This window comes from Erythrolamprus reginae, chromosome 1 (assembly GCF_031021105.1).
Source record: "Erythrolamprus reginae isolate rEryReg1 chromosome 1, rEryReg1.hap1, whole genome shotgun sequence".
NCBI classification, from domain to species: Eukaryota; Metazoa; Chordata; class Lepidosauria; order Squamata; family Dipsadidae; genus Erythrolamprus; species Erythrolamprus reginae.
The window spans coordinates 247,704,452-247,729,943 of NC_091950.1; the positions used below are offsets into that span (position 1 = coordinate 247,704,452).

Here is a 25,492-nt window from a genome sequence, read left to right on the forward strand (position 1 = left end):
CATGCAGGCTCTTAAACTAACCAACTTTTTGGTTTGTATTACTTTTCTTGAACATGTTGGAGGCGAGAGCTGGGAAGTATTTGAACATGGCTTTTTAATCTTTCTGTTTATGTGGGTAATGTTAAATCACGACATTGTACTAGGTCAGTGATGGCGAACCTATGGCATGGGTGCCACAGGTGGCACGCGGAGCCATATCTGCTGGCACGTGAGCTGTTTCCTTAGCTCATCTCCAACATAAATGTGTGTGCCAGTCAACTGATTTTTGGCTTGCAGAGGCTCTTAGAGGGTGTTTTTGGCTTCCGGAGAACCTCCAGGGGGATAGGAGAGGGTGTTTTTACCCTCCCCCAGCTCCAGGGAAGCCTTTGGAATCTGGGTAGGGTGAAATACAAGCCTACTGGGCCCACCAGAGTTTGGGAAACAGGCCCTTTCTGGCCTCTAGAGGACCTCTGGGGGGGTGGGGGAAACTGTTTTCGCCCTCCCCAGGTATTAAATTATGGGTGTGGGCACTCGTGCATGCGCAATAGCGTACACACTTGCTCTTTCGGCACCCGAGGGGGAAAAGGTTTGCCATCACTGTACTTGGTCATAGGGAAAGAGACAAAATTGCACATGATTGTATTTCAGTGAGAATTTTTTTGTAAGTCAGCAATACAGAGTTTACCGTCTCAAAGCTTTTATCTTTATTATGCTACAATGTTTGGTCGAAGGTGTTCTAAAACTAGAATTTAATATGTTTCATTAAAATACAACTGTGAATTGGAGTATCTAATGTAAGGGGGATCTTACATAAAAACCAGAATAAAATAACAAATTTGGAGAAGAGAGGATGAAGAAATATATCTTATTTGCAAATATTTCTTATTGTTGAAAGATGCCTTACAGCAGAGGTGTCAAACTCTATTTCATTGGGACATCAGGGTTGTGTTTGACCATGGAGGCCAGAGTGGGCATGGCCAGCTTGATGTCACTCATATTGGGGACGCCTGTGGAGGTCTGAGCGCTCTGCCAGATAAAATGGGCTCCCGAGCTCCGTTTTCAGCTGCAATAGCCTCCTGCAACCCTCTGCCAGTAAAAATGGAGCTCAGGGGGGCCACATGTAAAACTCTACAGCTTTGCATGCTTTATATGTAAAGCTCCAAAGACCCACCTCTGCTGGCAGGTTTGGGGCCATTGATACTTTGATATCTTGCCCCACCCAAAAAATGAATGTAGGCTGTATGAGGTATGAATCTATTTGTCTAATTTTAATTATTTAGATTTCTAATATGTAATAAACCGCCCTGAGTCTAAGGAGAAAGGCGTCATAGAAATCGAATTAATGAATGTAGCCCTTCCAAAGTCTATTTTTGCTGGCAGAGGCACTGCAGGCCAGTCCTTTGCTGTTTCCAGAATGGCCCCACAGGCCAGATCTAATCAACCCACGGGCTGCATCCGGTCCTTGGGCCTTGAGTTTCACACCCCTGTTTTACAGCAGGAAACTAGATTTTTATACAGTTCTGTAGAAACATTTACATGTCAAAATTGATTATCTTATCTAGTTCCAGCTCATCAAAAGAAGAGGGAAAACACATTATTTGATATTCACAGATCTCCTGCAAGAAGAAGCCATATCAGGTAAATAATATATTAGGATATTTTCTACTGCCATTATGCAACATTCATGTTGGAATTTCAGGAAGAATTTATGGAAGAATTGGCTGGGTAAACAATTCAAAAGCTAAGCCAATGGATCCTTTCTCTGTTACAGCTATAAAATAAAAGAGAAAGACAGCATAACACAATGCAGAGGAATACTTTGCAAATCACCCCTCTAAACCATTGTCATAGTTTGGTGTGCTGGAAGCTGTTCCTGCCAGAAATTTTGCTTGAAGTGATGTTTTATGAACTATTTTTGAATAATTTTCATTTTTTGTCAGTTTTTTATATTTTTTGTTATATATAAAATTGTTTTCAGCTTTTTTGAAAACAGACTTCGTTCAGAGGTAATGATCTGCTGGTAAATTTAATTTCGTAGTAAAGTTTGATGAGGAATGAATAGAGTGATTCTTTCTGTGTCTAATAGAGAATGAGCTTATGTATTTCCTCTGTGTTAATTTTAGGGTTCCTTTTCCCCCTTAATATTTAAACTTTAAAATTATGGTTTAATCTCTGTCTTTAAAAAAAAACTTGAAATGTTGATCCTCTTTTGTAGTCAAAATTAAATGACAATTTCTCCTCTTACATTAGAACAACAGCATTTGTTTGTATATGGGAAGACCAGGGATTGCTGTATCTTGTTGCTTTTCTGACATATCAGTGTATTGTGGCATATGAACCAGTTCAAGTGGTGAAAACAAGAGAAGCATTAAACAAAAGACATTGCAACTTTAAATTATGTGTTTTATCTGTGTATTCACTAAGCACAATTCAGTGCATGCTGATCTTCAGTTAAGTGTTCTGTTGCTTCCTCAGGAGAAAGAAACATGCCATTCATAGTAGTGATACAACCTCTTCAGATGAAGAACGTTTTGAAAGAAGAAAATCTAAAAGCATGGCAAGAGCGAGAAACCGGTAACAATGTCTTTGTCATCATTCAGCTAAGGGGGAAAATGGCTTGGTTTCATGTGCTTGGTATAATGAAATTCGCCATCCATGTAGAAATTGTTTTATTAAGAGTGCTGTTATGAGGTATGGTGATACATGTTATGTATGGTACTTGGTGTTCTCTGAACTTGGTTCTTTTCTTTGTAGAGGAAACTGGGAAACATCATCATGCTCATTGATAATGTTATGTAGCTTGTTAATGAAATGTCCATACTCAGAGAACACCAAGGACCCTACAGTTGAACCCTAATCTACAAATATTCTCTTCTTGTCATAGGAAATATACATGTAAAACATGTTTTTATAGCATGGTATTTCCTCAGGCCTGCCCACCTGAACACAAAATTGCATTTTTTTTGGTGCTAAGGAGTGAGGCATTTTTTTCTTAGTTATTGTTCTTGTTGAGTCTTAATTGATATCTTCTATGCCAGAACAGAGTAGAACGTATTTCTTATCATCATGGATCAGAATGCCTACAATGTTATTCTGCAGGATCGTGCACCCATTTGATAATTTTTTAGGGCAAATGGAGATGTAAAGAAAAGAATGGCAACATTTTTAGGCTGGGGGCTGAATATTGTCTTTGTACTCTTCTGGAGGTTATACGGGGCACAGCCACTGATGTATTGATGTTATCAGAATGTATGGACTAAAATTTTTACATTTGGATTTTATTTTTATTTTTTTTCTGTGTGTGAAATTGCTAAGTCCCTGAAGTCTTAATAAAGAAGAATATGAAGAATAAGAAATCTGAACAAGGGCAGCCAGGGACTTTACATGAGCTACTGTTTCTAAAACAGTGGCTCCTTCCTTGCTCCATTGTTAGCAAAATTCCACTGAATGTAATTTCAGATGCAGCTCAATTTATTTTGATGTATAATTTGATTTTTTAAAAAAACTTTTGGGGGCGACGGCTGTTATTATATCTTCATGAAAATTATATATTTTTCTCTCATGACTAACATTCTCATTCTATTTTTGGGAAAAGATGAAATAGTGTACCTGAAAAGCCACAGTTCTTTTCTGTGCATACATGCATCTTTATTCAGCATGAAATTTATGGATTTTTAAAAAAATATGTCCTAGGTGTCTGCCAATGAATTTCAGAGCAGAAGATTTGGCTAGTGGAATCCTGCGTGAACGAGTGAAAGTTGGAGCAAGCTTGGCTGACGTGGATCCAATGACTCTTGACAAATCGGTGTGCTTTTTTTCTTTGCTTAGAATTGATGTCGTAAAAGGAAGATCTTTAAGCTGCTTTGTAAAATTCAATCTTAAAAAATTAAATGATTATAGCTACTTTGCTTACACCAGATTAAAAGCAGACCATTTTGGATAATATTTTTGTTACTGAAATTTTGAAATACGTTTATGTTTTTTCCATGTAAATTGGGCAAATCATAAGTTAAATTTCCAAATATTAATTTCTTTTATTGCTTTTTATCTTCCTTTTAGGTCCGTTTTGATAGTATAGGTGGATTGAGCAATCATATTCATGCACTTAAGGAAATGGTTATATTTCCTCTTCTGTATCCTGAAATATTTGAAAAATTCAAAATCCAGCCACCAAGGTAAACTTTGTTCATATTTACACTTGAATTAATCTACCAGAATACACGAACTTTGTTGGATATAGACTTATTTTTAAAAATAGCTTAATAAAGAAGTGGACAAAAGTTAGATCTCAGTTAATTTAATTTAATAAAAATAAACCAAATGGGTCAACATGATCATTTCCTATTTTTCCTTATTTTAAAATCCTATTATTTGTCAGGTTAAACGATACAATATGGGGCAGATTATTTGAAGGGGAGGCACTCCAGATTTTGCTGGCTGCAATTAGGTTCAGCCACTTGACTTAAGCAGGAGAAAAGCCATTCCTAGATAAGATTCTCTCCCCAAAGCCCCAATATGCCTCCAAATCTCTGGAAAAATGGAATAGTTGTGAGAAAGTTGCTGGAATTGAAGCTTGCTGAAAGGAGATAATAGGCTATGTCAAATACATTTGTGTGACTTTTGATGAAATATCTTGCTTTAAATTTTTTTCTTGCAGGAAAGTTATTTTACATTTTTAAAAACTTTGGATTGTTGTATAATTTCTCTTAACGTTGCCAATCTAGAAGTGTGAGAAAGCTAAGGAAAATAGAGCTGTCAGACAAAGACCCCTTCTCCACTTCTGTGAAAAATTTAACAAACTGAAATAGTTCAGTAATATTGTAAAATATGGAATCAAACTTGGTCCATACTGTACAAAGAAAAATGCAACTGAGTTTGTTTATTCAGAATTATCTTTTAAAATGAAACTTTTGATTTCAATAATGGTTGGAAAGCTGAAATTTTTAAAATGCTTCCTAAGTATGTCCAGTCATCAGATATGTGTAAGACTTCACTGACATATTCATATCCATGTAATTTAGGATTGCAGAATTTAGATTTGATTTCTTGGTATGTTTCACAAGACCATGAAAAAAGCAGTTTGATTTTTAAATGTAACCCAGAAGCAGAATAGCATTGTGGATTCTTCAACTTATGAAAGGAGATTTTGAATTTTTAAAGATGAATGGATGCCAATAAAGATAGAAATAATCATGGAAATCCTCCAGAGAAACTAAGAGTTGGCAAAATTCCTTATTGTAAAAGTTTGATGCTCTTTATTTGCTATGTGAGACAGCCAAGCATAGGATTTTCCTAATAAAGACTGTTTTTTGTTCCAAGGCTCATCAATGTTTTCATTCCTCCTGACCCTATTTACTAGAACTAATGGTTGCATGAGAGACAGGAAACTTTGGAGACAAAGCTAGTGTTTATAACTTGATTCATTTGCATTTGTTTAGAATATTCGTTTGATTTACCGTATTTTTCAGAATATAAGACACCCTGAAGTCTAAGATGCATCTTAGTTTTGGGGGAGGAAAATAGGGAAAATATAATCTGTCTACCAGGTACTCATCTGACTAGTCTTTAGTCTGATCAGCTTTAGCACATTAGTTTGCTGGTTTTGAGCTCATGTGCTTGCTTTTTATTACCTGGTTGGAGATAAACAGTTTCTAAAACACATGACAAAAGGAGGCAAAGGGAAGATTGTTTTGCTAGCAAAGCACAGAAAATTGCTTCACTGTTAGCACCTCAGGGCTGAAAAAAAGGCTCAGCTGATTATGGAAGGGAGCAGCAATGGAAAAAAACAGGCAAAGGGAAGATTGCTTAACTAGCAAAGCAGGAAGATCGGGCTAGTACCTTGTTAGGGCTGAAAAAAACTTAGTAAAAGCTACATTCTGAGTAAAAGACGCCTTTTTCAGCCTTTTTAGAGGAGAAAAAGGTGTGCCTTATACTCTGAAAAATACAATATATAGCTGCCCGCTTGACACCCAACATCAGAGATGCCATATGTATGCCCTATCCCTTAGGTTCATGTTAATTTATGATGCTTATATGCAACAATCAATTGGCCCAGCATATTAGAAAAAAGTGAATGACATTTTTGTTAAAATAGAAAAAAATAGCATAGATTAAAAATAATAACCACTCCTTGTAAATATTTTATACTTTCCCCCTTTTAATTAGCAATAACTTTCATTTCACTGGGTATCCAAAGCAGATCACTGAACTCTTGGTGTTCCTTATATGGGTAGCAAATACTGGGACGCTTATGAAGAAAAAGAAATGGTGATTTCTGTATCTGTCCATTTGTCTTCAGGGGCTGTTTGTTTTATGGTCCTCCTGGAACAGGTAAAACGTTGGTGGCTAGAGCTCTGGCCAATGAATGCACTCATGGGGACAGAAAAGTTGCCTTTTTTATGAGGAAGGGAGCAGACTGTCTCAGTAAATGGGTTGGTGAATCTGAACGGCAGCTTCGACTCCTCTTTGATCAAGTTAGTACACAATTTTATGTATTCAGTCCTTCAGCTGAAGTGGGAGATCCATTTGAACATTTTTCCTAATTACTAATATATCCCTCTTATGTTTGCAAAGGTAATGCCATAACAAGTAAAAGTATTTCCCATCCAGAATAGCTGGATGAAAAATTATTTTGTTTCCAATCCCTGTTATCGTATTACCAGACTGAGTTCATTAACCTTGGATCATGGCAGTTCCTGTATTAATATTTGCTGGAGTTATTATAGGAAGAGGAGAAAGGTCATTAAATGTGAAATAACAGCAAAGAATAGAAACAATTGCCGGGAGTAACCGTGAACCATAAGAAGACACAAAGGAAATACTTTGTTTCCTCCGGTTATGATTTTCATTCTGAAAATTAAGCAAATATAATTTGCCGCATCTCTACTCCAAAGGACAAATTGTATCCATCACCCTTTTTTAAAAGGCTAATTGTATTAATGAGTGAGACAATATCCTCTGCACAGAATGGAATCCCCTGACACTGAAGCTCTTGAGTAGAGGAAGACCCATTGCTTTGCTTCCTCTTACATCATTAGATGATTGACACTGAGAAGTGAGGTTTCAGAAAGGGAAAGAGTCTCCACTTGGAATTCTATTAATAGGTCTTGCAGGCCGATTTTGGCAAATGTATTTTTTCATTGTTAGGAAATACCCATAGAAATATATATATATACTTCAAAAGATGAATAAGTGAAGTTGCTAACAAAAAAAAATCCAGAATAAGTTGTCAAATCAGTAGAAAATGCAGTGGCTCCTTTTGCTCCAACAGATGAAAACAATGATATTGATTACTCAACGCTCCCGAAGTCTTATATTTTTGCTTGTACTCCTTCAAAGACACTCTTGATATTTTCGTACTGATTGAAGAATAAAATTAATTTCTTCAAAGTATGTATGTTCTCAGAGGTGAGATGATATTTACATAGATTACACCCTAACCACAAATAGATAATCTTGTGGAGCTGTCTAGGGATGTACCTGGTTAGTACATGTATGAAAGATCACCATGAAATATTATAGCTGTAGAATAGTCTGTCGAAATATATCCTGGAAGTGGGAAGAGACAAATCACTTCAGTAAGGTTGCCAACAATGCTCTGTGATTTTTAGATCATTTGTAAAATTCATTGGGAATTAAGCTTAGCTAAAAGGAAATTTTCAGAAAACTCAAGAAATCAACTGCTTTTAATTGCAGAAATATCTTTCAATAAGCTTCTACAAAGATGGCCCAATTTCTTTTTTTCAGATCTTTTAAAGTTTATTTTCACAATCTGACATGGGGCTACTCCCAATCCTAATCCACCCTATCACAACTCTTGTGGAAACTATCAGGTTTTTGCATCGTGAAGTCTACCTGTTAGCTGTCAAAGGTAATCTGCAGTATGTAGACAGTGCAGAGTTAATGCATTTTCCTGGCTTTATAATTATGAGTGAACTCAAAGACCTTAGTGTTTCTGATCCAATACAGCAATTATTTTTCTCATAGCTTTTAAAAGTATAAAAATTATTTTCATATCAACAATGAATTTTGTTTGTTGTTTACCACAGGCATACCTGATGAGGCCATCCATAATCTTTTTTGATGAAATAGATGGCTTGGCCCCAGTCCGCTCCAGTAGACAAGACCAAATTCACAGGTGAGGCTAGCATATTACTTCTAGTATATGTAGCATTGGATGCATAAATAGTGGAGGTTTTCTTCCATTCCACACCATTAAGTCAGAACTGAAGAAGCTTCTTGGATGAGAAGAAAAATGTTTTCAAAGAAAAAAACCCAAGAAAGTCCAGTTGCCATTTTGAAAAGCTTTGGGACAGTTAGAGATCTAGTTTATCAAATGCTTGTGCCACTTGGCCTGGGCTAGTTCCTTTTACCTTCCTTATTCCATTGATCCAGTGACTGTAACATTTGGCCTTTTTTAGATGCTAAATATAACTTAGTGGATTCTTGGAATATAAAAAGGAGTCATTTTAACTTGTGCAATGAAAATAGGGCTGCTTTACTGAGTTGGAGACAGAAAAGACAAGGATGAGAATAAGCATTACCTAATTGGAGATAGATTGAGAAACTGGCTATTTTAAGAAAAGGCTAGACCTTTTTCAAACTCCCTCCTCTCCTGTCAGATTATTATTTAACAAAGAAAACTGATAATGATAATTAGATTATTTTCTAGCTTTTAAATAGCATCACAATTAAAACATGTTATCCAAGTTAATTCTAAGTGAAAATATTGAAGAAACAATGGAGGGGAATGGAAGCTTTTCTTTCTTACTTCTGTCCTATAGTTACTGTTTTGTAAGTTTAACATTAATGTTCAGACTAAGGTTATTGAATGGATCAGGACAGTAACTATGACTCTCAGCTAGAATCTTAAATGCCACACCATGCACTAGAGCTTATTCTAGATTTTATATTTTCTTAGAATTTAATTGGCATCTGAGAGTGAAGTTGCCATCAGATGGCATCTGATGATGAAAGACTTCCTCGTCTTATACAGTTAGTGCAACATTTGATAGCTAATGTATGATACTAAGTGCATGAAATTTGCAGACTGTTTTCAGTTTTAATTTAAAATACAGATTTTAACCTTTAAATCTTAAATAAAACGACTTATCTTAGTGTGCCCAAACACTAATATTGAAAATAGGAGAGTTCCTAAAGATATACCCTGATTTTAAAATTCCATTTATCTAGCCCATAGAAGTGACCTAGCATCACACCCAGACTAAAAAATACTTCCTTAAGAGTTCTGTTTAGCTCCCATAGTTTAAGAAAGAAGATAAGACCTTCACTTTAGTCAGGATGTTAAGTTGATCAATGATTTTAGATATTGAAGATTTTTAAAAATGGTTTTAATTCTAACATTTACTAACATAAGTGCCTTGGAAATAGAAAGGTGGCCCACAAACTGAACCAATTCATGAATTTATGAACGTCTAAATAGGATTGGTTTTGGGGCAAAGGAGCTCTGTGGTGGCTCAGTGGTTAAAGATGCTGAGCTTGTCAGCTGGATTCGTGGTTTGAGACCTGAGTACCCCACAATTGAGGTGAGCCATCATTACTTGCTCCAGCTCCTGCCCACCTAGAAGTTCAAAAACATGCAAATGCAAGTCGATTACCATATATACTCGAGTATAAGCCGACCCAAGTATAAGCCGAGGCACCAATTTTTGCCACAAAAACTGGGAAAACATATTGACCCGAGTATAAGCCGAGGTTAGAAAATGCAGTGGCTACTGGTAACTTATAAAAATGGAAAACAATAAAATTACATTAATTGAGACATGTTTTAGAATATTTATTTTAAAGAAAACCAGTAAACTAGCTCTGTAAATTTAAAAGAGGGTAAACAAATTAACAATATTAACAATAAATTAAAAAGTAAAAAAAGTAGCTCGATCAGCAACAAAGCTAAAACCTAAGAGTTAAAATCCTTCAAAACTGGATTCCTTCTCATCATTAATTGGATTTACATTATTGTTCTGTTTTTATATATGCTGTGAGCCACCCTGAGTCCTTGGAGAGGGATGGCATACAAATCCAATTAAACAAACAAACAAACAAACAAACAAACAAACAAACAAACAAATGAGTGTATCCAAAGAAGAGCTTCAGCATTAGCTGCTGTGAGGTTATCAGCATAGAAAACCAAATAGATAGATAGATAGATAGATAGATAGATAGATAGATAGATAGATAGATAGATAGATAGATAGAAAGATAGACAGACAGACAGACAGACAGACAGACAGACAAATAGATAGACAGACAGACAGATAGAAAAATAGATAGATAGATAGAAATAGATACAGATAGATAGATAGATAGATAGATAATAGATAAATAAATAGAAAGAAAGAAAAACAGATAGATAGAAAAATAGATAGATAGATAGAAAGATAGATAGAAAGAAAGAAAGATAGATAGACAGACAGACAGACAGAAAAATAGACAGACAGACAGACAGACAGATAGAAAAATAGATAGATAGATAGATAGATAGATAGAAATAGATACAGATAGATAGATAGATAGATAGATAGAAAGAAAGAAAAATAGATAGATAGAAAAATAGATAGATAGATAGAAAGAAAAATAGATAGATAGAAAAATAGATAGATAGAAAGATAGACCGATAGAAAAATAGATAGACAGACAGACAGACAGATAGATAGATAGATAGATAGATAGATAGATAGATAGATAGATAGGGAGACAGACAGACTAGCGAGACAAGCAAAACTTGCTAAACACAGATATCTCTTGTGGTTTTGTATCCTAAATATGCAGGTCCTATTTAGAATCAAACTCATTTTTAAAATATGTAAAATGCTTCCCCTCATACTTGTTAATTGAAACTTGCTCTCAAACCCACTTTATAAAAGGCAACTTTTAAAGATCCACAAACACACTTTAGGAATTCCTGTCTAGCTCTGCCTCATAACACATTATTAGATCCTATCCAAGCAAGGACAGCAACTACCACAAAATACAATTTTTTAAACAGTTTAAATCCTTTCAAAGGAGGGGGAGGAGAATCAGACAGCAGGGGGCCTTTTTAATCCAACTAAGGGCAACACAGAGAGAGCAAGGAATAGTTAAACCTGTTGACAAATACTCACAAGGAGGGAGTAAAAAAAAACCCCTGCTGGTTTCAACGAGGAGAAAAAGAGGCATTTTGGCTACACACCCACTCCTTCAAAGAGGTAGCTGGGATTTTTCACGGGGGGGGGGCATGCACACACACACGCGCGCGCTCGCCCTCCAAAATTCATCCTCCCCCTTTTTCTTTGTTGCCTTGGCTTCCCTTTCATTCACACGCCTACCCCCACATCCTGCCGACTCACACACGGAGGGAGCGAGGAGTAAAAAAAAAAAACCCCTCCCGGTTTCAGGTTTCAGCGAGGGAAAAAGGAGGCTACACACCCGCTCCTTCAAAGTAGCAGGCATTCTTCGCAGGATGGAGGGGCGCACACACAAACACACACACACACACACACACAACCTCACCGGCTTCCCATTGCTTCCCCCCCCTCTTGGAGCATTTGGAGCGCTTGCCTGTTTCCTTTGCTTGAGCCAGGGAGAGGAGGCACTAGCCCCACCCCTTCCACAGCGCCAACAGCGCGCGAGAGGGGGAAAAAGCCGGTGGGGGGGAGGGTGTCGAGAAGACAGAAGCAGGAATCCACCGCCCCTGACCTCACTGGCTTCCCATCGCCTTTTTTTCCTCTCGCGCGCCGTCGGAGCTGTTGGAGGGGGTAGGGCTGGTGCCTCCTCTCCCTGGCTCAAGCAAAGGAGCCAGCCAAGCGCTCCAACCGCTCCGAGGGAAAAAAAGCAATGGGAAGCCAGTGAGGTCGTGTGTGTGTGTGTGTGTGTGGTAGATTCCTGCTTCTGTCTTCTCTCCACGCCACCCCCCACTTCACCGGCTGGTGCCTTCTTTCCCTGGCTCCAGCAAAGGCGCCAGCCAAGCGCTCCAAGGGGAACAAAGCAATGGGAAGCCGGTGAGGTCGGGTGTGTATGTGTGTGTGTTGGATTCCTGCTTCTGTCTTTTCGCCACCCTCCCCCCCCCCACCTCACTGGCTTTTTTCCCCTCTTGCATGCCGTCGGATGGCTCAAGCAAAGGCACCAGCCAACTGTAGTCCCGAGAGCTCCCGCCTTTGCAGGTAGGAAAGCATTTAAAAAAAAAAAACCCCTTGAATTTGCCTTTAAGGCACCTCCTTGGCGCCGGCATCGTTCCCCTGCGTCACCTTTCTTTCCTAATTGAAAGTTGGAGCCGCGGAGGGTAAGAAAAGCAAGACCTCCACAGCCCAGTCCTACTACTGGCACTGCTAAGCACTACATATTTCCCTATATACAGACAGCGATGCCCTCGCAAAGGCGCCCCTGAAGCTACTTCAGCCGGGACTTACCATAGCTTCCTCACCCGCCCAAGCCAGCAATGCCTGCCGGGCTCCCGCATAGCGCCCCCTTGTGGTAACTTGCCAGTAACCCGAGTATAAGCCGAGGTCGTGTTTTTCAGCCCAGTTTTTGGGCTGAAAAACTCGGCTTATACTCGAGTATATACGGTAATAGGTGCCACTTCGATGGAAAGATAATAGTATTCTGTGCTTCTTGGCATATAGTTATGCTGACCACATGACCAAGGAAGTCTCTCTGGACAATGCAGGCTCCCTCAGTTAAGAAACAGGGATGAGCATTGTCCCCTTGGGTCAGACATGACTGGACAGAGGAAACCTTCACCTTTACCTTATGTTTTGGCAATATGTACTTCAGTGTTCCCTCTAATTTTTTGGGGGGTGGGCAGAAAAGTATAGTGTCTGAGCGGCAGTCCCTTCGGGACTGGGCGGCACAGAAATAATAAATAAATAAATAAATAAATAAATAAGCAAACAAAGAAACAAACAAAGAAACAAACAAACAAACAAATAAAAAACCCACCCTGTTTTGCCTCAGAGAATTTCAAAATAAAATACTGTACTGTGTGTCTATAACAGTGAGCTCATAATAGGGCAACTCTATCAATATCAAAATGCCGCTTAAATAGTTGATGTAGTTTCAAACTAGATTTTGATTTTCTTTCTCTCTTCCTTACTTCCATTCTTTTTCTTTCTCTTTTCCTTCCTCTCTTTTTTCTATCTGTTTCTCTCTCTTCCTCTCTCTCTCCTTCCCTCTCACTCTTTCCCTCTCGGCTTCTGGGCAGGTTTGGAAAACTCTGAATTGATGATGATTTTTAAGTGAGCGATTGCTCACTGCTCAGCTTAGAGGGAACTATGATGTACTTGTCATTTCAGTATTTGTTTAAAGTTTGAAATGCTGCATGTACCTGTTGATGCTTTGCCCTAAACAAAATTATGTTGAAATATGTTTTAGCTCTATCGTGTCTACATTACTTGCACTCATGGATGGATTGGACAACAGAGGTGAAATAGTTGTCATTGGTGCTACAAACAGACTTGATTCTATAGATCCAGCACTCAGGAGACCAGGTCGCTTTGACAGGGAATTTCTTTTTAGCTTGCCTGATCAAAAGGTAGGCATATAAAAGGCTATCCTTGTGTGTCTTATATTTTCTTGAGCTTTTATGTTCCAAGCCAATTTTTGAAGTGATAATTTCATAGACTCGGATAATGCTACATATGTAGAAAATTGTGGCTATTAAATCATATCAGTCTCAATGTAAGATATTTCACCCTTCCGCGTTCCCAATGGAATTGTCAGCTTTTGCCTGTAACCAGGTATAATGTACTTCATTACAATACGAGCTTGGAACTTATTCAAAACAATCATGCCTAATAAGCTAATTGATTATGACCATAGTCTTCGGAGAGGGGCGGCATACAAATCTAATAAATTGAATTGAATTGAATACTGTTTACCAGCCAAAATATTGCTGCATAGCTCCCAACATAATTTTTTATATTAGCATATGTTTATTGAAATGTTCCTTTGAATCGTTACAATTATATTTATTAGACTGGCAATGCTGTATTTATAATATTTATACAGAGAAATAAATAATTAAAATAGAATAATGCATACTTTTTAGCTGCTTTTAGAATAAAATATATTAGGGTCAGTTTTGTTATCTATTGATATTTCCACTCTAAACATTCCAATAGCAATCTTTATTATGATACTTCTTTAGTTCAGTAAATTTTCTATATTAAATGATTTAATTTTCTATATTAAAGAGAAGCTGAACTATTTGTATGACTGATATGTTTGATATAGTTTTGTGATGAAATTCTTAAAATCTCTTCATTTCTCTGTTAGGCAAGAAAGCACATTTTACAAATTCATACCAGGGACTGGAATCCAAAATTGTCCAATCATTTTTTAGGAGAACTAGCTGAAAAATGTGTTGGTGAGTGGTATCTTATTATTTTTTGCTTTCTATATTTTCATTCCTGAAATAGCATTCAAGAACATTCAATGTTAGATGCTTTTATGATTAAATTGCTAATTGTGATCAATTTTTCCATTTTATATTTGAAGTTTCATGTTAATTCATGTCAGAAAATATAATTTTTTTGTCAGTTTCCTGTCATTACCACAAATCTTAACATATTTTGAAAAAATCTTGGCAAGATCCATGTTCTTTTATGTGACTAAGCAAAACAATTCCAAAACTAATATGATAAAGTGTTATAAGGAAAAATTAATATCTGCCCTGATTATTCCACAAATAAAATTGGGATAATTGCTTGCTTTCCTACAACATTTTAAATGATATGGTTTGCACTGAGAAAATTCTAAAGTATAATTAGCATAAGTGAATGACTGGCACAGGATACAATTTTCTGTCTCTTGAGTTGGGTACATACCTAAAACATATTATGGAACACCAGACAATATATACTGCATAGTAGATTTGCTGAACAAAATTAAAGGAAAATCTTACTACGCTAGCAACTGTTGTAGTTGCTTCTTACTAAAGACAGAGCATCAGAATAATATTGCTAAGAGACCATACTTTAGTATTGCAAATACATCACTATAAACAGTCTCTTCAAAACAATGCTCATCTTCTGTCACTCTTGGGTTAGTCTTCAATTTTGAAAAACAACGGCATCAGATCATTCAACTCTCCAACAGAACAGTAACATTTTAAACTGAGCACCGTCCATTCAGACAGCTACTGTACACATCCGAATTATCCTCTTCATCCACAGGAACATCTATCTCCGAAGCAGCATTCTTCCACTTTTGATCTGCAAAGACCCCAACATCTCCTGGTGAGAAGAAAACAATTATCCAACAAATGACAAATTAAGCTTTGTCTGGTGTAAGAAAGCATGTGCCAAATCCATTTCATGTAGATTCTTTTAGTGACTCTACAACAGCCATTAGCAGATAGAAAATACAAGTTAGGCCCTTCATTGGCCAATATTTCAGTTTGAAAAGTGATATTTTATGAATGTGAAGAGACTCGTACAGATCTTATAAAAATGTGCCATATAATGGGATGCAATTGCTTAGATTTACAGGAAAATATAGAGAAAATTCCAGAGCTTTTGTTCTGAATTTTCCACTAAAGATGGATTTATATTTTTAAATTTCACTAACATTGTGCAAGTCTAATAAAAGAATAACATTTTTTTCATCGTTTACAAGCTTGTAATACATAGTCTGTTTGGCATTTAAAAAATTTATGTGCATCTTTTAGACTCACATGTTTACTTAGTATTTTATTTGATGCCATTGATAAACACTTTCTATTATTCCACACCCCCACCCCTGTGGGGAATTCTAGGGAGGAAAGTTTGCTTTCTTTTGATATTGCCAACAAGAAAGATTTGGATAATAAAGAACAAAAGGTTGCATTTTGCAGAAGTAATATGCTTAATAATAATAGATTTCACTCAATGATTTGTGCTTAATTTAAACATTTTAATGTTTTATTTTGATCTTAGAACCTGCACACAAATTCTAGTTATTACTATGTGGCTTCTCAAGGCTGAAATTATTTTGGAAAGAAAATTAAAGTTTTAATAAACTCTATAGTTGTGTGAGGCTTTAGGAAATCTTGGATAAAACCCTGCACAAAATATCTATATAACGCAACATGGAAGCATACTTCATTGGGTTATCTTTTGAAAAAGGGACCCAGAATGCATTATCTGAGTAGATGCTACCTATGTCTTATGCTTTTTGGGTCTTAGGTAACCACAATTTAAAGCCCTGCAGAAATTTTCCTGCACTTTGAAATGCAAGTTTAAATGGAAATACAGTGATCCCTCGATTATCGCGAGGGTTCCGTTCCAAGACCCCTCGCGATAATCGATTTTTCGCGATGTAGGGTTACGGAAGTAAAAACACCATCTGCGCATGCGCGCCCTTTTTCCATGGACGCGCATGCGCAGATGGTGGAGTTTGCGTGGGCGTCGGGGAAACCCCGATCTTCGTCTGCTCGCTGCTGCTGCGGCCGCCCAGCAGCTGATCTGCTCGGCAGCGCAGCAGCAGCGAGCAGACGAAGATCGGGGTTTCCCCGCCGCCCACGCAAAGGGGAAGACCCAGGGAAGGTTCCTTCGGCCGCCCAGCAGCTGATCTGCTCGGCAGCGCGGCAGCAGCGAGGAGCCGAATCGGGCTTTCCCCTTTGCGTGGGCAGTGGGGAAACCCCGATCTTCGTCTGCTCGCTGCTGCTGCGGCCGCCCAGCAGCTGATCTGCTCGGCAGCGCAGCAGCAGCGAGCAGACGAAGATCGGGGTTTCCCCGCCGCCCACACAAAGGGGAAACCCGGCTCCTCGCTGATGCCCCCGCTCGCCCGCCCGCCGCCCGCCAGCAAGAGGGGGAGAGATAGAGAAAGAGAGAGAAGGAAAGAAAGAGATGAGAGAGGGAGGAAGAGAGTGTGAGAGAGGAAGAAACAAGATAGAGAAAGAGAGAGAGAAAGAAAGATGAGAAAGGAAGGAAGAGAGTGACGTCATCGGGTGGGAAAAATCGCGATATAGCATTTCGCGAAGATCAAGATCGCGAAAATCGAGGGATCACTGTATAACATTTTCTAAGTTTTTAGACAATTTGAAAAAAAGACGTGGATATAGAAGTAATTAGTAAGATCAGGATGATAAAGATAGAAGGTTATAAAATAAGTGTTACCAGCTCCTGAAAGATTGAGAATTTTTAACTCATACAAGTACTTTACATGCTAACCCCTGATTGCATCAAATTGTACTTAATAGGTAATTTTTTTAAACATTTACTTGCATACTCATGAGGACTCTTCAGTCAAAATTTTCTTTCAGTCTGCTGTTATTTTATGTTATCTATCAGATATATTTGATATGTGCTAATAACCCCATATACTTTTTTGTGATGGACCAGTTAAGGCAATATTAAAATGGGAGTGCCCACTCTTCAGATAATTTTGTTGTTCCAGGTTGCAATTGCTTCTGTAATGTATGGTTTGTGACATGAACTAAAATTCAAGACTTTTCTTCCCTTCCATTTCCATCGGATAACAAATCTCACAATTTTTGTCACTTAAAATTTCTTTATTTATTCCACTTCACAAAAACACTTATTTCGTTTACAACTACTTTATAATTCTTTATATTAATTCCACATCTTAACATGATATATCTTAGTTTATGTGATCTAAGTCTTCAGTCTTTGGACAACCTGATTTTCTTAGTGCACTCTTCTGATCTAAATGTATATGGTATTACGAGTGAAAATAATGTATAAAATAGGGAACAAGACTGAATTATAAAAGGTTTTTGACAATTGAACTTTATTTACTTGGGAATTTATAATTTTTCATGTGGCTTATTTCCCTCTATCTTTAACTACATCATCTTCTGTTTAACTCATTGCTTGTTGTTACACATTATCTGCTCTGTGATTAAAATACTTAATTTTTGAGAGACTGCCTTATCATAGACATTATTAAAATTCAAAAACCTCTTTTGAATTTCAGCTCACTGGCAAGTTCTTTACTTAGCAAAAGGTCATCAGATGAACTTGAAGTTAGATTATGTTACTTCACACTACATCCCTTCTCTGTATTTTATGTGTATATTCTAAGGCATCTTCTGCCTGTGAGGACTTACTAACTGATCCAATGCTATTTAGGATGCTTTTAATCCTCCCATAAAGCTTAGATAATTCTCATTTTACTCCCACTTTAAGACTAACTCTTTTTTAATTGTAGTTTCTTATTTTCATCTGAGTGCATCAAGTTATATTAGTTTCAGCTTCCATTTTTACACTGTTTTACTTCATGCACATCTTTCAAGCTGTATTCTTTTTAAATACTGAAGTAAAATAACTAAAGATCATTTTCCAAAATACAACTTGGTAAATGCAAAACATGATATGGCTCTCATGTCAATCTCTGACAAAGTGGTAAATGCCAGTTCTTTCCTGAAATAATACATTCTGATTTAATACTCTATAACAGTGATGGTGAACCTTTTTTTCCTCAGGTGCCGAAAAAGTGTGTGTGCGCGCTATCACGCGTGCACGAGCACCCATAATTCAGTGGTTGAGGAGGGTGAAAACAACTTCCCTCACTCCCAGGAGGCCCTCTGAAGGTCGGAAACAGCCTGTTTCCCAACTTCTGGTGGGCCCAGTAGGCTCATGTTTTGCCCTCCACAGGCTTCAAAGGCTTCCTTGGAGCTGGGCGAAGGTAAAAATGCCCTCCCCATCCTCCTGGAGGTTCTCTGAAAGCCAAAAATGGCCACCCAGAACCTCTCTGCAAGCCAAAAATCAGCTGGCCGGCACACACATGCACGTTGGAGCTGAGCTAGGGCAACGGCTCCCATGACAGCAGATATGGCTCTGCGTGCCACCTGTGGCACCTGTGCCATAGGTTCGCCATCACTGTTCTATAACATTACACATCTTTTTATATTGGAATTATTTTTAATTTATTATTCCATCTTTTTTAAAATTAATATGAATTTCCACATTGCATTATTATTTATTTGCTTTATATGCCATTTTTAATGCATACAAAATATACAAGATATTTTACTGTTAAATAGTGTGCATAGATGGAAAAAATACAGTATAAAAATATAAAAATTAATTAAACCTTAAAATGTGAACATTTTGTTTGTGTGTGTGTATTAGTCTACGGAGAGGGGTGGCATACAAATCAAATCAAATCAAATCAAATCAAATAAATAAATAAATAAATAAATAAGGCACATTGCGGTGCAATTCTCCGATAAAGTATAATTGGACTATTGAGAACATTATCCTGAAGTTTCTGCTTTCTGATTGTTTCAATACAGAAAGAGTAAATCAAAGAATATCACACAATACTGGTTTTATTTGTACTTTAAAATCAACTATGCTGTGAGCAGGCTTGAGGGTTTTTTAAAAAAAAAACCCATCAAAAAGCTCACATCTCCTACCTGAGGAACAGATGGCAGCTGTAGCCCAAAGACCTTTGTATAAATCCTTCTTGTGCTACAATTGCACTTACACCTAAATTGAGTATGTGGTATGGCTTATTCACACAGTCTCATAGAAAGAAAGAGAGACCGACCGACCGAAAGGCTGATATACATTCTGTAGTAATTATGTTCTCAACAATATATCTCACATTCCGCACTTTCACACGATTGAGTGGAAATTTTAATTATATAACTTTTCTAGTTTTGCAAAGATTCATTACTTCATTTTAATATTTTCTCAAAAAATGTAGCAATATTTTTACCCATATTTTCTGATACTTTGGCAGTTTATTGATCTGCATTATATAATGAGAGGTAGCAACTGTGTTGCATAAAACTTTAGTTCATAATGTTTCTAAGATGATATTGCTCTGGAATGTTGACATTCCAGAAGTTCCTCAAAATCTAGTTGTGTCATCAGCCTGGTGTTTCCAGGAAATCGGAGACACGCTTAGATGGTTCCATTGCTGAGATGGTTATTCTTATTCTCTCTTTATCTAGGGTTCGTATATTTGTTTTTGTAATATTCGTCTTTTAATGCTGATGCTTATATTTTTGTATTGATTGTTTCTTACATGTATTGTTTTATCATATTGTTGTATGTCTCTCAGAGTCATTTTTGTGAGATGGACAGCTATACACATTTGATGAATTAATGAATAAATAAATAAATAAATAACCAGGAACCCCTCACAGGAATTTTGAATTAAATCATTTAGCAAACTCCAATAGCTAACCAATGACAAAGTCTACGGAGAGGGGCGGCATACAAATCCAATAAACAAACAAACAAATAAATAAATATTAGAAAGATAGGTCAATTCTGGAAAGGGAAGGGTGCCTGTTTTTACTATAGAGTCGGGTAAATAACTTAATTTTTCCCCCTGATAAACTAGTGTATCATTTCTAATAATCTGTAGTTCCAAGCCAGAGTTTGAACATTGCGTCATTTGAGTTTTAATTAGAGAGCTTATTCATCCAGAAACTTCCTATTTTAGCAGCCTCCAGGGTCATTACACAGACACAGAATGTTGCCAATAGCTGGTCAGATAAGATAAGTGAGTGATATGACAGTGGCTGATAATTGCTGCCTTTTATTTATCTAAAGTGTTTCAAAGGGCAGTTTTAGAACATAAGAAGAGCCATGCTGAATCAGGCCAAAGCCCATCGAGTACAGCATTCTGTGTCACACAGTGGCCCACCAATTGTCCATGGGGATCTTGAACAGAAAGAGAAGGCAAGACCCTCCCTTTCCCTTGACCCCCAAGGGAATCCTGCCTACCTCAACCAACATAGAGGCAGCACTTGGACATCCATTTCAATAACCATCTAAGCATCCACGAATCTGTCTAATCCTGCCTTGAAGCTATCAAGGCTGGCAGCTGTCACGACCTCTTCTGGAAGTGAATTCCATATTAGATAGTTTTTGCTAACAGGTAGTACTAAAAAGTTCTTATATCCACTTAGATACCAATTGTCAGTGAAGAGGAATGGTAAAATATTGCACTGAGACATAAAATGATTGCAGCCAAGTTATATAAATTTTAAGTGTTGCTTATTTCATTGTACAAATATCTACTTTTTGTTTGAACAGTTACACTTATTTTGTTGAGCAGTATAATTACTTACAGAGTTGCTTAAAAGAAGGAAACATGTTGGAACACAATTTGTTGCAAAAGGAAAATAAATAGGACTTAATTTTAGATTGGATCTCTTGATAATTAAATTGACAAAATGAGCCATAAGCTAATTGAAAAATCCACAGAGAGATAGAATTGAGGCTAATAAGGCACAGAAATCAGATTTTTGTGGCATTTATTGATAGCAAATACTATGAAAGAACATGGATTTTGAAATGGGGATTTCTCTCTGTTTATCGCTCAGAAAAAAATCCAGTTTTTGACTCTCAACCAGTGGAAATAAAATTGAGTTAGGTTTACAAACCACTTGATTTTGTTCAAACCTCCTTAGAAAATGGAAAATAATCTTGCAAGGTCCTCCAGCCCAAATTATATAGCAATCTAAAGATTTTCAGTTTTTGTGAAGGTTTGCAGCATTACATTAACAGTAGCTGTTCAGAGAATGATCTATGAAACTTGCACTTTAGCAGTGAGGTTGCTCCTTGATCTTTGGAGAGGATGATCATTAAATAGTTACCATGGAAGCAGAGGGACAGAACTCACCACCTTGTTTAGTTACTGAGCTTTCAGTGTAGAAAATAGAAATTCTTCCCTGTGAACCTAAAGCAAAGATTATTTTTTTAAATTAAATCAGAGTAGATGTCATTGCCAAATACTGTCTTGAAATTTATTTCTCTTGTGAAATGACAAAATTTTCAAATCCTTTTTTGCCTGACTTATTCTGGTTCTCATTTCCCAAAAGACATTTTGGTGTAGGAAGAGAATCCTTTTTGTCATGGCTACTGCTTTATTACCTAGCTAGTTTGGGTGCAATTCCACTCATGTATGTATAGACCACCATTAACATTAATTTGTATGTTTATATTTTCATCTTTTTGTATAGGTTCCTGGATTTTCTCTTACAGGTTTCTCCACATGGATTCTTGAATATTCTTTGTTTAAAATATAATTTCAATATTTATTTTTTTAGATTATCTAAATTATACATACTGCTCGGTGCAGTATGAATTGATTAGAATATTGCTGCTCACATTCAGCTTTGTGGACGTGCTTGACATGTGCAAAGCATCGATACTGCTTAATAGAACCACTGTATGTTTTATTTTCATGCCTTAGGATACTGTGGCGCTGACATAAAAGCACTTTGTACTGAAACTGCCTTGATTGCCCTGCGACGGCGCTATCCTCAGATCTATGCGAGCAGTCAAAAATTGCAGCTTGATGTTTCTTCAATAGTTCTCAGTGCACAAGACTTCTATCATGCAATGCAGAATATCGTGCCTGCTTCTCAACGTGCTGTTACATCATCAGGGCATGCTTTGTCTCCCATCATAAGGCCATTGTTGGAAAGAACCTTCAACGAAATGCTGGCTGTTTTACATAAAGTATTTCCTCATGCTGAATTCAGTCAGGGTGACAAAAGAGAAGGTATTTCTATGTTTTTAATCCATTTTATGGCACCCCCTTAGTTCCTGTAGAAACCTAAAATTGGTTTTTTTAAAAAAATGGTAGAGTGGTAGGAGTGAATGGCAATAAAGTATAAAGTAAGAACAAGTTAATGGCAGGGAAAAAAAACCCTCGTCATATATGAAATAAGAGAGTTCTTTGCTTTCTAAATTTAGGGAGCCAAGGGAATGGCTTTGGGGAAAACATTCAGAAACTGTTATGAAAACAAAAAATCCAGAAACTTTCCTTGAGTTTTGAGAAAAAAGAAAGTGCAGGTAATCCTCAGTTAATGACCACTCATTCAGAAACCACTTGAAGTTACAATGAGATTGAACAAGTGGTGGTTACGATTGGTCCTCAAAATACCCACTAGGTGGCGCTGCTTCTCTGTTGTAGCACTGTTGCCTTAGAGCAGTGATTTTCAACCTTTTTTGAGCTGCAGCACATTTTTTACATTTACAAAATCCTGGGGCACGCCACCAACCAGTGTGACACAAAATGACACTCTAAGACAATACATATTATACATATTATCTTCCCCTTGTGTGTGAGTGTGTGTATACACACTCTTGAACCATTTCCCAAAACAGGTGAGAGCTGAGGGTTTTCCTCTCTTATTCTTTGGGGGCTTTTTATCATATGCTTTAAATCAAGAGTCACTTCTCACTCTCTTTTGTTTCTCTCTCTTTCCTTTCATTCTCTGCCTCAGTCATTTTCTCATTTATTATTTCCCCCTTTTTTCTCTCATTTCTCTCTCCCTTCCTCTCCTTCTCTCTCTCTTTCTTGCTTTCTCTCTCGCTCTCACTCACTCTCTTTCTCTCTCTTTCTTTCTTTCTTTCTCACACACTCTTTCTTTCTTTCTTTCTCTCTCGTTCTCTATTGCTTTCTTTCTCTTTCTCTCTCCCCCTCTCTCTTTCTCTCTCTTGCTCTCTCCCTCAGTGTCTCTCTCTCTCTTTCTCTCTCTCTCTCTTGCTTTCTTTTTCTCTCTCTCTTGCTTTCTTTCTCTTTCTCTCTCCCCTCTCGCGGCACACCTGACCATGTTCCGCAGCACACTGGTTGAAAAACATTGCCTTAGAGTACCCATTGAAAATTAGTCTGGCTCACTTTTGTAAGACTTTTTTAAAAAAAAATCACTAATAACCAAATTGACCCAGACTCAATAGACACAAAACACTGGAAATTGATTGGGTTTTAATTTTTTTTGTATTTTCCTTCAATGGATAGAAAGAGATTTTTATTTCACAAAAAGGAAAGCTTATAAATAAAAGAGGAACTTTGTAAATTATCAATGCCTTTGACTAGTGCAGCAATAAATCTTAATAATAAAATGATTTTCTATTTTAACTGTTCTTTATAATCTGTTTATCTACACTATTTTCTTCAAAGTCCAATCTCTCTATTGTTTCATAGCTTTCTATTCTATATTCCCTATGTATTTGTTCATAACCCAGTGGTGGGTTGCTGACGGTTTGGACTCTTTCTTTAGAACCGGTAGCTCTGACTCCAAGCTGAGAGCTTCAGTTCTCTTGTCTCTGTGAAAGTGCCCCCCCCCCGTCCCTGGGTTATACTAACCTTTATCTCTGCTTCTGAAGCGCAGCTGACCAATGGCTGCCAATTGAGTTGCAGTTCTGCAGATGTTTTCCATCCTCCTTGCCTCACCTGTAACATGGAAGTTTTTGTTTTTTTAAAAAAAGTACTGAGCATGCTCAATGGATAATTTTCTGGGAAGAGTTGCGCGCCAAATCTAATCGCCCAATATGCATATAAGTGGAGACCCCTGCTTGCTGCTTTTATAGACCTTACATATAGTATTTGATATGGTAAACCGAGAAGTACTATGGAGTAAAGTGACATCTGTTAAAATAGAACCTAGACTCCTGGCTTTGATTAAAGCCCTTTACACAAGTACCTGTTTGAGGGTGCAGTATGGGGTTAATGGAGCTCTGACTAATAGGATTCACACAAATAAAGGGGTAATGCAAGGGTGTATCCTGGCCCCATTATTATTTATATATCAGTGACCTTCCAGGGTTAATGATCCCCTAGTATACATGCCAATGATCTTAAATACTGAATCTGCTAAGATAATTCCCGAATCATAAGTAAATCTAAATAAAAAATAATGATGCTTGGAAAACATCAGAGACATAGGTGGCAATTAGATGGTGAACCAATTGAACAGGTTAACACCTTTGTATATTTAGGTGTAACTTTTTCCATGACTGGATCTTGGGCTTTCCATCATTAACTTGAATACATTTAGAGCAAAAGCCCATTTGAATTCACTGCTTAAACTAAAGAACCATAGTTACCCAGAGTTCCTAGCCCCATTAATTAAAGTTTATAAAGCTAAGGTTACCCCTATGGTCTTGTATGGAACAGTCCCAAAATAAACAGTCCCAGCATTTGAGATGTATTTTGGGTGTACATCCAAGAACATCTGCTGCAGCAGTTAGAGCTGAATTTGGAATTCATACAAATCACGCACTATCCAAAATTAGAGTATATAGCTACTGGTGGAAAGTCAATGAAATGGAGACTTTTAGACTCCCCAAGTTATGTCTACTAGAGCAAATAAAATTACAATCACAAATCTCCTTAGTTTGAATCATCAAGCTAATAAATTTTGTAAGAAGCTGTGGACATCCTGTCTCTTGTGTAACAGGAGAACAACTAAAAAAAAAGAGCTGCCCAAAGAATTAAGGATATAGAAGCACAAAATGATATAGCTATCCTTAGTAATGTGGTAACTTGAAATGGCTGAGTAAAATACAAATGTACATTTCCAATAGACAGCTATTTGAAGTTACAACTGTTAAAACATCTTAGGGAGATACTTACATGAGCAAGATTCAAACAACTTGACACAATGGTCAGATAAGGGAGATTCCATTCTATGCCCTACAATGAACATCTCTGCACTTGCGGAGCAGCAGAAGTAGGACATCCGGTACACATCCTATTTGATCCTTGCTTGTATAAGGGGGTGAGAGACAGGTACTTTGGTCTATATACCAAATGAATGACCCAT

At 37.2% G+C, this 25,492-nt stretch overlaps 1 protein-coding gene across 2 annotated transcripts in view; it reads left to right on the top strand.

Annotated features, from left to right (window-relative positions):
- The window catches only part of ATAD2B (ATPase family AAA domain containing 2B), a 96,133-nt gene that overhangs the window by 30,376 nt on the left and 40,265 nt on the right, over positions 1–25,492 (top strand). For both annotated transcript variants that reach the window (XM_070732797.1, XM_070732798.1), the window contains exons 8-16: positions 1,542–1,617; positions 2,455–2,553; positions 3,673–3,784; positions 4,039–4,154; positions 6,278–6,452; positions 8,028–8,116; positions 13,345–13,504; positions 14,248–14,338; positions 22,132–22,443. In XM_070732797.1, the coding sequence (XP_070588898.1) occupies positions 1,542–1,617; positions 2,455–2,553; positions 3,673–3,784; positions 4,039–4,154; positions 6,278–6,452; positions 8,028–8,116; positions 13,345–13,504; positions 14,248–14,338; positions 22,132–22,443 (1,230 nt within the window). The remainder of the gene's footprint in view (positions 1–1,541; positions 1,618–2,454; positions 2,554–3,672; positions 3,785–4,038; positions 4,155–6,277; positions 6,453–8,027; positions 8,117–13,344; positions 13,505–14,247; positions 14,339–22,131; positions 22,444–25,492) is intronic.